We start from the raw sequence: 13,645 nt of genomic DNA on the forward strand, positions 1-13,645 counted from the left end.
GCGGATCAAAACCTAAAGGAGAAAAAATGTTCAGCGTACTAAATGCACCGCGGTGCTCATAACTCCAGTACTCGTTTTCCTGAGGCACCTACTGTCTATCAGGCATGACGGGGCTAGCTACGGAGGCTTAAATGGATGAGTATTTTATTCATTTAGACCAGGGGTCTGCAAATTACAGTCTGGCCCACTACCTGTTTTTGTACAGCCTGTGTAAGAAGTTTTTAACATTTTTTAATGTTTAAAAAAAAATTCAAAAGAATATTATTTTGTGACACATGAAAACTATATGAAATCTAAATTTTCATGTCTGCACATAAAGTTTTATTGGAACAGTCACGATTATTTGTTTTCGTACTGTCTGTGCCTCTTTTCCCACTGCAATGGTAAAACTGGGCAGTCAGGACAGAGAGCACATGGTTTAAAGAGGCAAAATAATTTACTCTCTGGCCATTTACAGAAAAAGCTTGCAGACCTGTGATTTAGGCCCTCCTTCCAGAAAGAATTTAAGGCCATTTCAAGGTAAGTGTGTAAGATATAAGTACCATACAGAGCGACAGAATAGATATGAAAATGGAGCCAAATAAGAAACACATAAAAAATAAACATCGATGACACAGCTGGTCACAGATTTCCTCCAACCTTCCTACAGGCCAGTGCAAAAAGAAAGACTGGATTAGTCTCCTAAGTTAGTGTTCATGAGCTACACAGTGACCAGACTAAGTCAGAGAAACACCTATTTCTAATCAGGAATTTATCTCAAAGGTTTTATTTTTATTTTTGCTTTAATACAGTTGTTTTATTTTTTATTTTATTATTTTTTAATTAAAAATTTTTCATGGTGACATTGGTTAACGAAATCCAGTAAGTTTCAGCTATATACTTTAACAGTAAGGCATATATATATTTACACTGTGTTCACCTCTCATAGTTATATTTCTTTCTGTCACCACATCTTTGACTTCCTTTCTCAAGGGTTTTTAGATAGAGGACACGCCATGATGAAATAGCTAAATCCACAGCAATATCTTTATACTGGTGGCAAAATGAGTTTCACTGGGCATTGAGACCAAGAAAATAAAGTACTTACCTTCAAAAACTGTATGATTTAACAAGAATGAGCTTAAACATCTATTTACTATTATTTTTAATATACCCACATTTACCTGGTGCATGTATAAGTTTAGGGCATTATAGTAATCCATTCGATTCCCCTTGAACTTCAGCTGGTCATAAAGGACATAGTTCATGGCGTCCAGCACCTGGCTCTGGAGTTCTATCTCCATTATCATGGAGGATCCACCTGAAACAGAGATCTCCTCTGAGGACACAAGCACAAGTAAGGTTGTGACCAGTGTCCCCACAACATGCAGACGCTGGTCATGCACTGACGACATTCACCAGGTGTTAGCGATCCAGGGTGGAGAACAAAATATGTATTTAAGTTTCACATAATACAGGTGAACATGTGGTTGTGTCATTAATGGCTTTTTTTGTGACATAATGGGCACACACTGCAGAATTTCCTAATAACCAATCACTCGAGGTTTCCTTTTGCAAAAACAGCTTAATCCAAAACAACTCCATACCTGCCTTGAAGGCCAAGCTGGGGTGGCGACTGTTGATGCCCCGGAGGGTTTTGCATACAAGCTCCACGATGCTGTCAATTTGGGCATGGATGTCTTTGAGGCTGATTTCGGAGAGAGGATTGCAGTACTGGTCAATATACACGGCACCTGAGCATGAACAAGAATTAGTGAGTAAACGCCTATTTTCACCCTTTGCTTATTAGTTTGTCATTTACACTGGACAGCTGGGCCATAGGTTTCTACACCATCCCACCAGATAAGCTTTGTATCCTGGGCTCCAGGCCTGCCTGCCAAGATGCTGGGAAGGAACAAGAAACATTCTCGTGACAAAGAAGCTTAAACGTGACTTTTTTGTTTTTAATAAACCAAATCTCTCTCAGACTCAAAAAAACTGTGAGACATGGCATATTTCCATATTCTATTACGAGGAAAAATAAATGCCATAAAGGAGATCTTTTCAAGCTACTTCTAGTTCTTTTATGGTTTAAAACCCAATGACTCTGAAAACTTAATGTTAGATGACAGTTCTTTAACTTAAAAAAATAATTGAGAGCTCTCAAGGACAGATACACCATTTCGACAAATTTTTACCTATCAAAGATGAGTCAGTAAATGGATTTTGACGATAACTCTACTTTCAAATTAGGTAAACAGTTACACTCAGGGACTCCGAAGCTAAAACGCTGTATGAAATACATTGGAGACATTAGCTCTTGAAAACCTCCACTCTTCACTGCCTTAGGTAATGTTTTTAACCAGACTCAAGAGCTAATTTGATCACCTGGCTACAGGACATTTTCACTTGGGAAGCCTGAGTCATTTTAAATGCAAGTGGTCTCAAACCAGCTCAGTCTTGACCCCCTACCCACACCCAAAGTAGCTGACAGCAACTGAACGGTGTCAAGAGACCTGGATCCCAGTCTCGGTTTTGCCACCAGCCAAAGACTGGCTCCGAGGCCTCCTCTTTGGGACCGAGCTCCTCCACCTGTCGGCGGAAGGAATTTAGGCCACACTTCAAAGTCCACGCCATCCATCCTGTCGCCATGATGCCCAGTGATGCCCAACTTCATCAGTGATATCGGATTATCTAGTCGGTCACCAGGGATCAAAACCCTGGGGTCGACTTCCGCTCACTCAGCTACTTAAACACCTTCGACGGCTACCCAACACCTGCAGCGCCATCTCAACGGCTTACTCGAAAATGACAAAATTCCTTTATATTTGAAAGATGAAAAAGAAGTATTTTCATAAACAAGCTATGGAAAATAAAGTTTGTCAAACTATTCTTGACCATGGAATAAACAAGACAGGATGGCTGTCAATTCCAGGATGCACATGAGAAGGATCCAGCATGGTGGTGAGATTTTAATGAACTGCAACAAACTTTTCATTTCGTTCTGGACAATGGAAGATGTTCACACAATGAACAAGAATCTGCACTAGGCACTGTGGAGGACGCAGTGATTGTACATGAGGACAAGGAACACAAGAAAACCAGGGACTAGTTGGAGAAACGGCCTGTACACGCATGAAACAGAAATGACACAATCCAGTGAAGTACTCTACGCGGCTGTCTTAGTTCTGAGGTGAAGAAAATCTGGGGGTGTTGCAGCTGCCAGAGAAACTCCACGGAAGAGAAACCTGAACGGAACTTTGGAGGAGAGAATTCTAAGGGGCACCTTGAATGAGGATGTGAAGCCAGGTATATTTGCAGGGTGCCACTGAGGATGATGGCCTGGCTGGAGCAAATGGGACATTCTGGAGAAGAATGGGCAAAGGCTTGGTTAGGAGGAAGGACTGAATTATGGAGGGCACTGAAAAGTAGGCAGAGATTTAATAGAAAACAGGAAACCGCACTGAAGGTTCACGTGGTGTGGGGAAAAGGCTGTTTCCTACTGGACCGGCACTGGCGTGGTGGTTGACTTGAGGGCAGGAGGGGGTGATGCTCATTAAAGCTACTGCTGGGCGAGGCGGTGAGGCTGCATGAGAACAGTAAGAGAATGGGGACAGGATGACAAGAAACACTGGAAAGGAGAAAATGAACTGGGTGCATCTGTGGGAATAGGGAATGTATACATTTCATAACCTAACTTATAGGACTGTTTGTGTAATACGCTAGGAATTTTAAATAGTTTAAAAAAAATAAAGTCACATTTTGTTCTTGTTCAACTTAGCAGGAACAAAAAGTTACTCCTTCCGTCGTGCCTGTGCACTCGACTTCCTTCTCCCCACTTCTCACTGGGGGGAACGAGCACTCGCTGATGCGCAAGAACAGTCTGTCCCCGTTAAACTCCAAGCAGAGGTTAAGGAGTTTGCTCAAGGTCACATGGAGACAAAACTGGACACATTTATTTCTGATCTGGAAATGATGCTTCAAAACTTAGAAAAACAGAAAATTAATCTCATTAGCTAAAATATCAGTCTCATGCTTTGAACTGCTGATAGATCTTTAGAAGTTTCTTCAGCTCACAGATAAAGATTCTGAGAACATTTTAGCTCTAAATTTAATAGTCCTGCCTACTTAAATGGCCAGAGCACAGAACCCAACCCCCAGTCGCCTGTGCAGCGTGGTTCGCTTTCCCATGCTTGTCCATCAGGGACACTGCCACCCGTAAGGACAACTCAGCTGCCCACCCAAACACTGCTCAAGTCTCACCTTCCAGATACGATTCAAAGTCATCGGAATGCTGAAGAAAAGCCTTAAGATTGTTTAAAATTTTCTGTTGTCGTAGGTAGTAAAGAATTTTTTTGGCATAGTACTTCCAGGTCAAAGCTTTTCTGGAAAAACAAACCACAAAAAAGTCAATAAAAATTAAGATACTAAAATTTTCAATGATGAATTTTTTACTTCACACTAATCATATCATTAACGAGTCCACTTAACAAGACAAACATGACTGGTTCACGATCACGTAGCGCTCATTATCATGGAAGCAGACAACACAATTTAGGACTTCGCATTTGTAATATAACACTAAGTTAGTTAGTCATGCTGAAGTTCAATAAATAGTAATCTGTTTGGCCTCAGACTTACCAAAAGGAAATGAGAAGCTAGGGGAACTGGGGGAGTCTCGGGACATTGGGCTGAGGTGTCTTTGCCGGCCCCTCTGCACCTGGCAGAGAACTCGGGCCTTGGCCTTTCCCCTTTGCTGCTTTTCTCGGGCACGCTCCGCCACGGTGATCTCATCCAGCCTCATGGTTTCAAATGGTATCCGTACTGACAACCCCCAATTTACTCTCCGGAACAGGCTTCTCCCCTGCACTCCAGACCTCGATGTCCAGCTGCCACCGCACGGCCCCCTGGGGGACCTGGGGAGCAGCCTGCCGTTCTTCCCCTGTCATCCCTGTCACAGATAAAGGCAACTCCAGCATTCCAGCTAGACCAAAGCCTTGCCATCATCCTCGACACATTCAATCCTCCAACAGTGCTATCAGTTCTCTCAGGAATGAGAACATTCTCACTGACTCGTCTAAGTCACCATCGTCTTTTGTCCGTATCAGAGCAACAGCATCCTCACCGAGCTTCCTGTTTCGAACCTTGGCCCCTCAGTCTATGCTCAATACAGCATCCACAGTGCTCCAGTTAACATGTTAAATCGCAGCATACAAATTTTCGGCTCCAAATTCTCCAATGGTTTCCACCATGCTCAAAGCAAAAGCCCAAGTCCTAATGACGATGAAAAGGTCCTTTAAACTCTTGCCCCATTACCTCTCTGACCTCAATTCCTACTATTCTCACCCTCAAGCCAGTCAGCAGGCATGCTGGGTTCCCTGACGTTCTTTCATCGTGCCTGGCTGGTGCTTACCTTAAGCCATAGCTTCTCAGTTCCTTCTGACTGGAACATTCTTTCCTTGGAGATCTGCAATCTGTGCCCTCATCTCCTTTTAGGTTTTGATTCAAATGTCCCTTTGAGTAAGGCCTTCTCCCACCACCCTATTTAAAACTGTACCACCCCCAACTCCCTCACCCTCTTCCCAGATTGGTATTTCTCTACAGCATGTCTCATTTTCTAATGTAAGCTCCGTGAAGGCAGAGTTTTTTTGTGTTGTTCAGTGCAGTATTCCCAATGTCTAGAATAGTGTCTGGCCCACAGGAGACTCTCAGTAAATACTTGCTGAGTAAATGAAATTCTTCACCAGATCTCCCAAATATACACAGGGATCATGGGAAGCAGGAAGCGGACAATGTTTAATTCTCAACTGCCTGACTTCATAAAGAAACAAAAAGGACTCTCCATCTTCAGTTAGCAAATGAAAATCAGCAGAGCCAGGTTTTACCAGCTTTGAAACCTTTGGGTTGTTTAATTTATCAATCTAGAAAATCCTTGAAACAAATGAGTAGCTTAATGAATTAGTCTAAGGCCAACACCACGTATCTATCACTCAGGCCAAGAAAGAAGACTTTGCAGAGGCCCCACAAGCCCTTTGTGGGTCCACTTCTCCCATCTATAATAATGGCAATCCGCATCTCTACGGTCATCACTATCTTGCGTTTCTGTGGTTTCCATCAAATGTGCATCCCTAAACATTCTAGACTCGTCTCTTTCAATGCCTTTTAAATCTCCCAACCTACAGGATCCCCCTCCCTCTTTTTTTCCCCCCCTTTGCATTTTATTTGTTGACGAAGCCTGGTTGTTTGACCTGTAGTTTCCTAGAGTCTGGAATTTGCTGACTGCTTCATGTAGTTTAACACGTTCTTCTACCTTGTGAATTTCCTATAAACTGGATGTAGAGGCTTAATCAGATTAGGATTTCATTTATGGCAAAACTATTTCATAAATGATAGTGGATTCTTCCATCAAGAGGCAATCTCGCCTTGATTGTTTCTTTTTGTGATATTAGCAGTCATTGCTACTCAAAGCCCAGGTCCATTACAAAGTGGTGATATTCTAATTCAACTATCCCTTCTTCATCTATTTGCTGGAATACCTGCATAAAGAATAATTGCCCTTTATCTACTATTTGGTTCCCCAATGGCATAATTAGAAAAGTAAGACAAATGCTCATCATTTTTCAAAATAAATATTTGGGTTCTTATTATCCTCTAAAGGTGACCAATTAGTTGTTAAGTATTATTATGAACTCATTGAGCTAAACATATTTGATGTATTTCAGTCTGTTCTAGTTATTATCCACACTGATGTTCTGATTGTCACATCTTTGGCCAATGGAGGCCTCTTCATTGGAGCCCCTGAATACTTCTGATACGAAGTATTGTTATTTTTCTTGCTATCTGGTTCCGGGCTTCTAAGATACTCCAGGTTCATCGTCGATATTTTCTGTATTGAACCTAGAATCAGTCACTTCTCCAAAAGCTCTGGATTCTCTGATAGGAAATGGTATATCAAGACTACAATCTGGTACTAGGATGATCATTTCTACTAGGTTGGTTATTGTTTTAGACTTTTTCAGTGGACAGAAGTTAATAAATACAGTATATGTACATGTGTGCATACACAACACACACATCCCTGCATATATTTAAATATAACTCATGATTTTATACAAAAATTTCTAATTCAAATTTAGAACTCTACAATTTTTACCTTCTACTTTGTACCTTTTTTTCTTCCAGAAAAATCTTGTTTCTCCAGTTACATACATTTGACCCTTGAACAACAAGGGGGTTAAGGGCACCCACTGCCCGAGCAGTCACAAGTACATGTAACTTAAGTCAGCCCTCTGCACACCCGGATTCTTAACCGCCCACTGACCCTTGAACAACAGGTTTGAACTGCGTGGGTCGAATGAACTGTGAAGGTCAACTGAAAACAATGTTATAAGTAGACCTGCACAGTTCAAACCCGAGTTGTTCAAGGGTCAACTGTAGCCATCTGCTTTATTCCACATCCCCCCAACATAAACCAGCCTCAGAATAACAAGACCAATATTCTTGTCACCTAAGTGATTACTAAAAACAGCTAAATATTTTGCTTATGTCCCCCCCATACTCTGCTCATTTTTTTTAAACAACTGTATTATATCCACAATGCCAGGGCTTACGCTCACTACATACGACATTTTGGATTTAATTCTAGAAGTAAATAGATATTTAACGCTCACCACTAGTCCTTATGTCAATGTCTCTCTGATTACTTGGCTTTAAAGCTCATTTTCTAGCATATTTCTTAGGAAGGGCTCAAAAGCTGATAAATTTGTCTGTAGCCTTTACAAGTAGAAGTCAGTTTGGTTGGATATAAAAATCCTTGGCTGACATTTTCGATCCTTGAGTATCTAAAAATGTTACTCTTTTTTTCCGCTGGCACAGAGCATTGTTGTTGAAAAGCCCGATGATAATTCTAATTTTCTTTCCCTTACACGTGACTTATTTTTTGCTTGGATGCCCAAAGGACTATTCTGTCTTTAAAATCTAGTAGTTTTACTGAAATATATCTCAGTGTTGAACATTCTAGGTCAATTTTCTCATACTGTGTACCCTTTTCATAAGTTGTTTTGAATCTTTACTGCAGTATGTACTCTTTTTGAAGACCATACAAAACACCATAAATGCATACTGTTTTCAAATATCCAGGAATTGGTGCTTTAGCATTTACAGAAACTACCCTTTTTCCTTTCTATGCTTTCCAAATCCAAACAACCAGCACGTGCCAGGAATGAATACAAATAGGGTCCTTCGTGAAAACTGGCATCCCAAAATATTTACAAATATGAGTATCCCTTGTTATTTAAAGATGACACTGTTTTAGGCCCAAAGTATATATGTCAGGCCAAGGGGTAACACATCTATAATATTTACTTCTAAAAAGACCATAAGAATGTTTTTCCTGGCTGTGCATATTCAGTTATTTTGCCAATCTGCTAAGTTAATATGCAATATTTTATTGTTACTTAACATTTCTTTGGAGAGTAAATCTAAAGATCTTTTACATGATCACTGGCCATGTGGGTCTGTTCTTCTGTAAATGTCACCCTTCTACCTTTTGTGTATTTTTCAGCTTCATCTTGGAGATGTTAAGAATTCTACTGACTTCGTCTATGGTTTCCTTGGTCATACGGAGATATCATTAATAATATTTTGCAAAATCATTTGTCCATATTCTTTTATTGCTTCTGCATTATCAGTCTTGGTTAAGGAGATCTCCCTAGATTGTACAAAAAAATCTCCTATTTTCTTGAGAGATTTTTCATTGTGATAAAATTTAGGTTGTTTAATCTTTTGGAATTTAGTTTTTTAAACATGATATAAGTTTTACTTCCTTCCAGATGCATAAATAGTTATATCTAACAGCATTCATTCAACAGTCCATCTTTTCCCTTCTGAGTTTAAATGTATTATTTTTTATGCTGGGACATGTTTCTGAATGTTCCTTTGCCACGAATGTGGCTACTGATTTTTACTTAAACATTGTTATGTTTTCATTACAGGCGGCTTTGTACTATGTTCTAATATCTAGTGACATTATTGGATAATATCTAATATCTAGGGATGCAAGTTTCCCATTGTGATTATTAAAAAAAAACATTTTTGGCTCTTCTGGTAAATTTATTCTTCTATGACAATATCATCCAATTAAAACACACACAAAAAACTCTCCCCTCCCAAAATGCTTGTTGGATCCTAACTGAAAGAGCAATAGGTTTATGTACTGATTTTGGAAGAACTGATATTTTTGTGATGGTAAGTCTCCCCATTCAAGAGCATGTTCTTAAGGTTTTCCATAACATTCTATAGTCTGACCTAGGAAACCTATTCCCAAGAATCTTTTACTGAGAAATGAAACCACTGAAACATCACCCTCTGCAGTAACACAAAAATGGAGAAGTGGTTACCCATCAATACGGGGATGGTTAAATAAATAATGGTATATTCTGCAAAACAGTATAGTTATTAAACAAAAGTGAATTGGATTTTTTGTTTTTACCAGTTGATTAGGATCGATTTCCAGAAGGTAACGTTGAATGAGAAAACGAAATATAGAAAAGTATATATTTTATGATCATAATTTTGTGATCATATCAGTATTTTTAGCATGGAAGAATACAACCTAGTGTGTCATCATGAATTATAGGGGTGGGGGCAGGGAAGGTCAAACAAATGGGGTAGGGAGGAAGGGAAAACCAGCATAAGGAAAAAAAAACAAAGTCTGCACTATATAACATATCAAAACTAAACAATAAACTCAGTATGTATATTATATTTATGTATTTAAAAGTATATGCATACACATATGTAAAAAACAGGCCAGCTTTTATTTTTAAGGCTGCACAATACTGACTATTAGATCATACTTCAATTCATTTATAGATAAACCAAAATAGAAACAGAAAAATGACCTCTGTATTTGAACTCTTCCAAGGCCTAGAATAGTGACACATCTTACCTCTGCCCTACAGCTGTCCTACTGATAGAGATTTCTCTCTCCTAAATCCCCTTAAAAACAAGAAAAAGATCTTATGCCTTGATATTTCACAATGATCTCTCTTAAGGAAGATGCTAAACTAACATTATCTTCCATCAGTGGTAAAGTTTCCAGAACTTCTAGGGCAGAAAATCTTTCTCATAGGTAAGTTTGGCTGGAAGCCAAGTCCTCTCTCGGGGAAACATGGAAATTAACCCTCACAGCAGAAAATGGGTTATAAATTATAATTTTTAAGCAACAACCAAGAGATAACGGATTCTTCTTGATCAGTAGGGATTAAAGGCTCAACCAAATGTCTGTAAGGTTCATGGCCAGAGTAAGATTATTTCTTACTAAAATTCAGAAACTGTAGAAAATCATTTATTAGACATGCCGAAGAAATTATTTTTAAAAATATTCAATGCATGACAGGCAAATTTGGTAGTGGTAGGTGGAGATAACTAAGGAAAGATAAGTTATATGACCTAAGTGACGTAACAGATACAAGTGCCCAGAGCAGTTTTTGACCCACAGTAGAGTTAAATATGTACTAATTGTCTTTTCTCTCCACATGGATTTTGCATGGTTTCTTTAAATATCAATGGTCTCAGTGTACTTACCTTATATACAGAATTTTCCAAGAATATAACTAGCAACACATGAAATATTTGGAAACACATGTCCCACGGTTCAGCCACAAACAAATTACAGCAATTAATTCTGGGGTTAGTATTAAAACAAATGAACAAACAAAAAAATTCCTGCTATAACTATGGCTTACCTTCCTTCCATATTTAGGATACACACCAGTTCATCCTCAAAAAATATCTCGGGTCCCTCAAGATTCTCTATGTCACTAAAACCGTTACAAGGGACCTACAAAGAAGACATATACAAAGAGGCCTCAATAACAAGTAATAATGTCACTGATATTCTCATGCACAAATGTGAGCTGCAAAGAAAGATGGTCATTCTGGTGGAAGTGGTAACAGCTATCTTAGACTATCTTGCACCACCTACCATGAGTGGAAAGTAGCATGCAAAGGAATGATACTTTGTTCAGATCTTGTTGTGAGCAGTAAATTAATTACATTTTCAAAGACTGAAATTTCTGAAAGGGATAACTCAAGAATTCTAATGTGAAGAAAAATAGCTCTGAAACAAGAACTCGATATATAAAATCTCCGAAATCACAATAACTATTTCATGCAGTCTATGTTGTACTCAACCAGGAGGGCAGGGCGAGAGAGAGAAGTCTAGTGCTTTGGGCAACTCAACCCACTGGGCAAGTCTTCTTCTCGGTAAATGCAGGTGGTGATGCCAATGACCTTTCGGACCCTCTTAGTTTAAAATTCTATTACTTCTCCCACTTTTTGAAGGTAGCCAGGAAATTTCATGTCAGCCTGTGTGCATGTGGAGAACACAGACCCAAAGATCAATCTTAAGTATACTCCTGCTATGTTCAAAGCACTTGACATACTTCTAATTAAGCAATGGTACTGGGAACGAGGGAGCTAAAGAAAAAAACAACAACACGTAACAATTCACCATTAGACAAAGGTGCAGGCTGTTAAAAATGCACACACATAAGCCAGCTAGGCTAGATGCAGAGACTGCAAACTAGCAGCCCATGACCAAGTGCATCAAATACATCTAGCACCCAAATATATGTGTGCGCAAACACATTTAAAGCAGTATTTAAAATCTGTGACTTAGCCCGGGCATGGCTTGTCCAAAGTAGAACAAATTCTGTCCATTCTAACATTAACAAATATTTGTTTATAGAAATGAATTACACTAGGGAATATTGAGTTTTATTTTCCATAGGAGAGTAAGTTCAAATTTGTCCAAAGTTCGAAATTTGAACTTTCTCTTTCAAAACTTTCAAAGCTTTGAAAACATTTCAAATGTCTGAATTCCATTAATAGTAATTAAAATTGGAAAACAGGAATTAATCTCCAGTAAACCAGGATAGTAAAATAAATCAGACTGATTGCACTTCTAGATCTCCCCTCCCCAATCAGAAATACATTTAAAATATTAGTGTGTACTTTCCGGAGTTACAAAGTTAAGATTTAGGACCTGAGAGAGAAACTTTTGTGAATGCTTTGTAAAAGGAAAAAACAAAAAGAAAAAAACCTCATGCATTTCAGCAAAATTAACAACAACAACAAAAAACTTTCTAGGGATAATGAATATAGGCAATTTAATTGATAGAGTAATAATTCTAATTTACAGATAGTTTTTAATCATGTTAGCTTAATATATAATGCAGTTTGCTACTGCTTAGAACGTGCAAAGCCAGAGAGAAGAACCATACTAATTTCATCAACCCTTCTGGGAAAACAACTGGGTGAAATCTGTAGTGTTCAATCATTGATGATCCCCTAAATCATGTGGAGGTTGCAAAAAACATGGTTAAACCACTTGAAGGGAAATAAGCCGTTCTGGATTTCCTCTACATTGTAGTGCTGGCCCCTCCCTCCCTTTCCACCCCCATTTTCTCCCTGGCTTTAGAAAAGTAAAGCTAGCAGGGACAAATGGCTTCATGTTGTTGGATAGGAGGAAAAGGACACAATGACTCTTGCAGCCATCTAAGTGAGTAAGGGATTGTGAGAGCATTGAAAGGGAGATATCGAAAAGAGCTGGATTAGCTAATGCTGAGAGAGAGAGAGAGAGAGAGAGAGAGAGAGAGAGAGAGAGAGAGAGAGAGAGAGACACACACACACACACACTCCACCCCCCCAGGCAAAAGCTTAGAGCTACACGACAGATCCTTACATGCTCTGAAAAGAATCTCTTTGAGAATGAGGCTACAATCTTCCGGGCTTCTAACCCAGCTTTTTGCCGAACTTTATACTCCTCCAACCAATTGACGTAGTCGGTGGGGCTGTAGTGTTTCATAAGGGAAGGCCACCTACAAGGAGAAAAACACCCCACAGCTTAACAGAGACTTAGAGGCAGGCAGGCAGACAGGCAGCCGCGAATCAAAGGCAGCCTTGGAAAACAGGGAGCGCGGGATGGTTAAGCGGTCAGAGGGGCCCCGGTGATGGACCTAGTTCAAATCTCCACCTGGCGCGCACGCACTCGCTTAACGGTGCGACCTTGGTAGAGCGATAATGAATGCTGTGTCTGTCTCCACTCCCCATCTATAAAATGGGGACAGTTATAGCAATAATAGTGATGACAATGCCAGTTAACATTTACTGCGCGCATCCTAAGGGCCGGGCCCTGTGTAAATGCTCCCTAAACATCATCTCATTTAACAACCACTGTCAAAGGTAGGTCTAGTTGTCACCAAAGTCGATGAATGGGGCTCAAAAAAGGGAAGTCTACCCCCAAGGTCATACAGCGAGTGTGCCAGGGCCAGATCTCACCCCGGGTCCCTAATCTAAATCTGCGCTCTCAGCCAACAAACCAGGGGATGCTGCGCCCGCTTGCTCTAAGCGCTGTTAGGATCGCTGCATCGCGGGATCCCTGTAAACATTGTAGCACAGAGTCAGGCACAAAAGGAGCGCGCAGAAGGGATTAGCTGTGACACTACCGTCGTCATCCCTCGGGGAGGGCCCGGCTGCTGGGCGCTCGCTTCCCGATGCGCAATCTGGGCACCGGAGGGTCCGCGCGGCGTGGACCCGAGGGGCCGGCGGCCTGGAGGCCTTTGTCTGTGGGTCCGCGGGAAGGGGTCCGGGGGTGGCATCC

General features: G+C 40.2%; 1 protein-coding gene across 2 annotated transcripts in view; it reads right to left on the reverse strand.

Moving 5' to 3' along the window:
- Positions 1-13,645, reverse strand: part of FBXO21 (F-box protein 21) — a 63,619-nt gene that overhangs the window by 25,553 nt on the left and 24,421 nt on the right. For both annotated transcript variants that reach the window (XM_011355839.2, XM_011355840.2), the window contains exons 3-7: positions 12,728-12,863; positions 10,728-10,822; positions 4,243-4,364; positions 1,587-1,733; positions 1,164-1,300 (exon numbers count right to left, since the gene is read on the reverse strand). In XM_011355839.2, coding sequence (XP_011354141.1) covers positions 1,164-1,300; positions 1,587-1,733; positions 4,243-4,364; positions 10,728-10,822; positions 12,728-12,850 — 624 coding nt within the window. In that variant the 5' untranslated portion in view covers positions 12,851-12,863. The remainder of the gene's footprint in view (positions 1-1,163; positions 1,301-1,586; positions 1,734-4,242; positions 4,365-10,727; positions 10,823-12,727; positions 12,864-13,645) is intronic.

Source organism: Pteropus vampyrus, unplaced genomic scaffold (genome assembly GCF_000151845.1).
Source record: "Pteropus vampyrus isolate Shadow unplaced genomic scaffold, Pvam_2.0 Scaffold23, whole genome shotgun sequence".
NCBI classification, from domain to species: domain Eukaryota; kingdom Metazoa; phylum Chordata; class Mammalia; order Chiroptera; family Pteropodidae; genus Pteropus; species Pteropus vampyrus.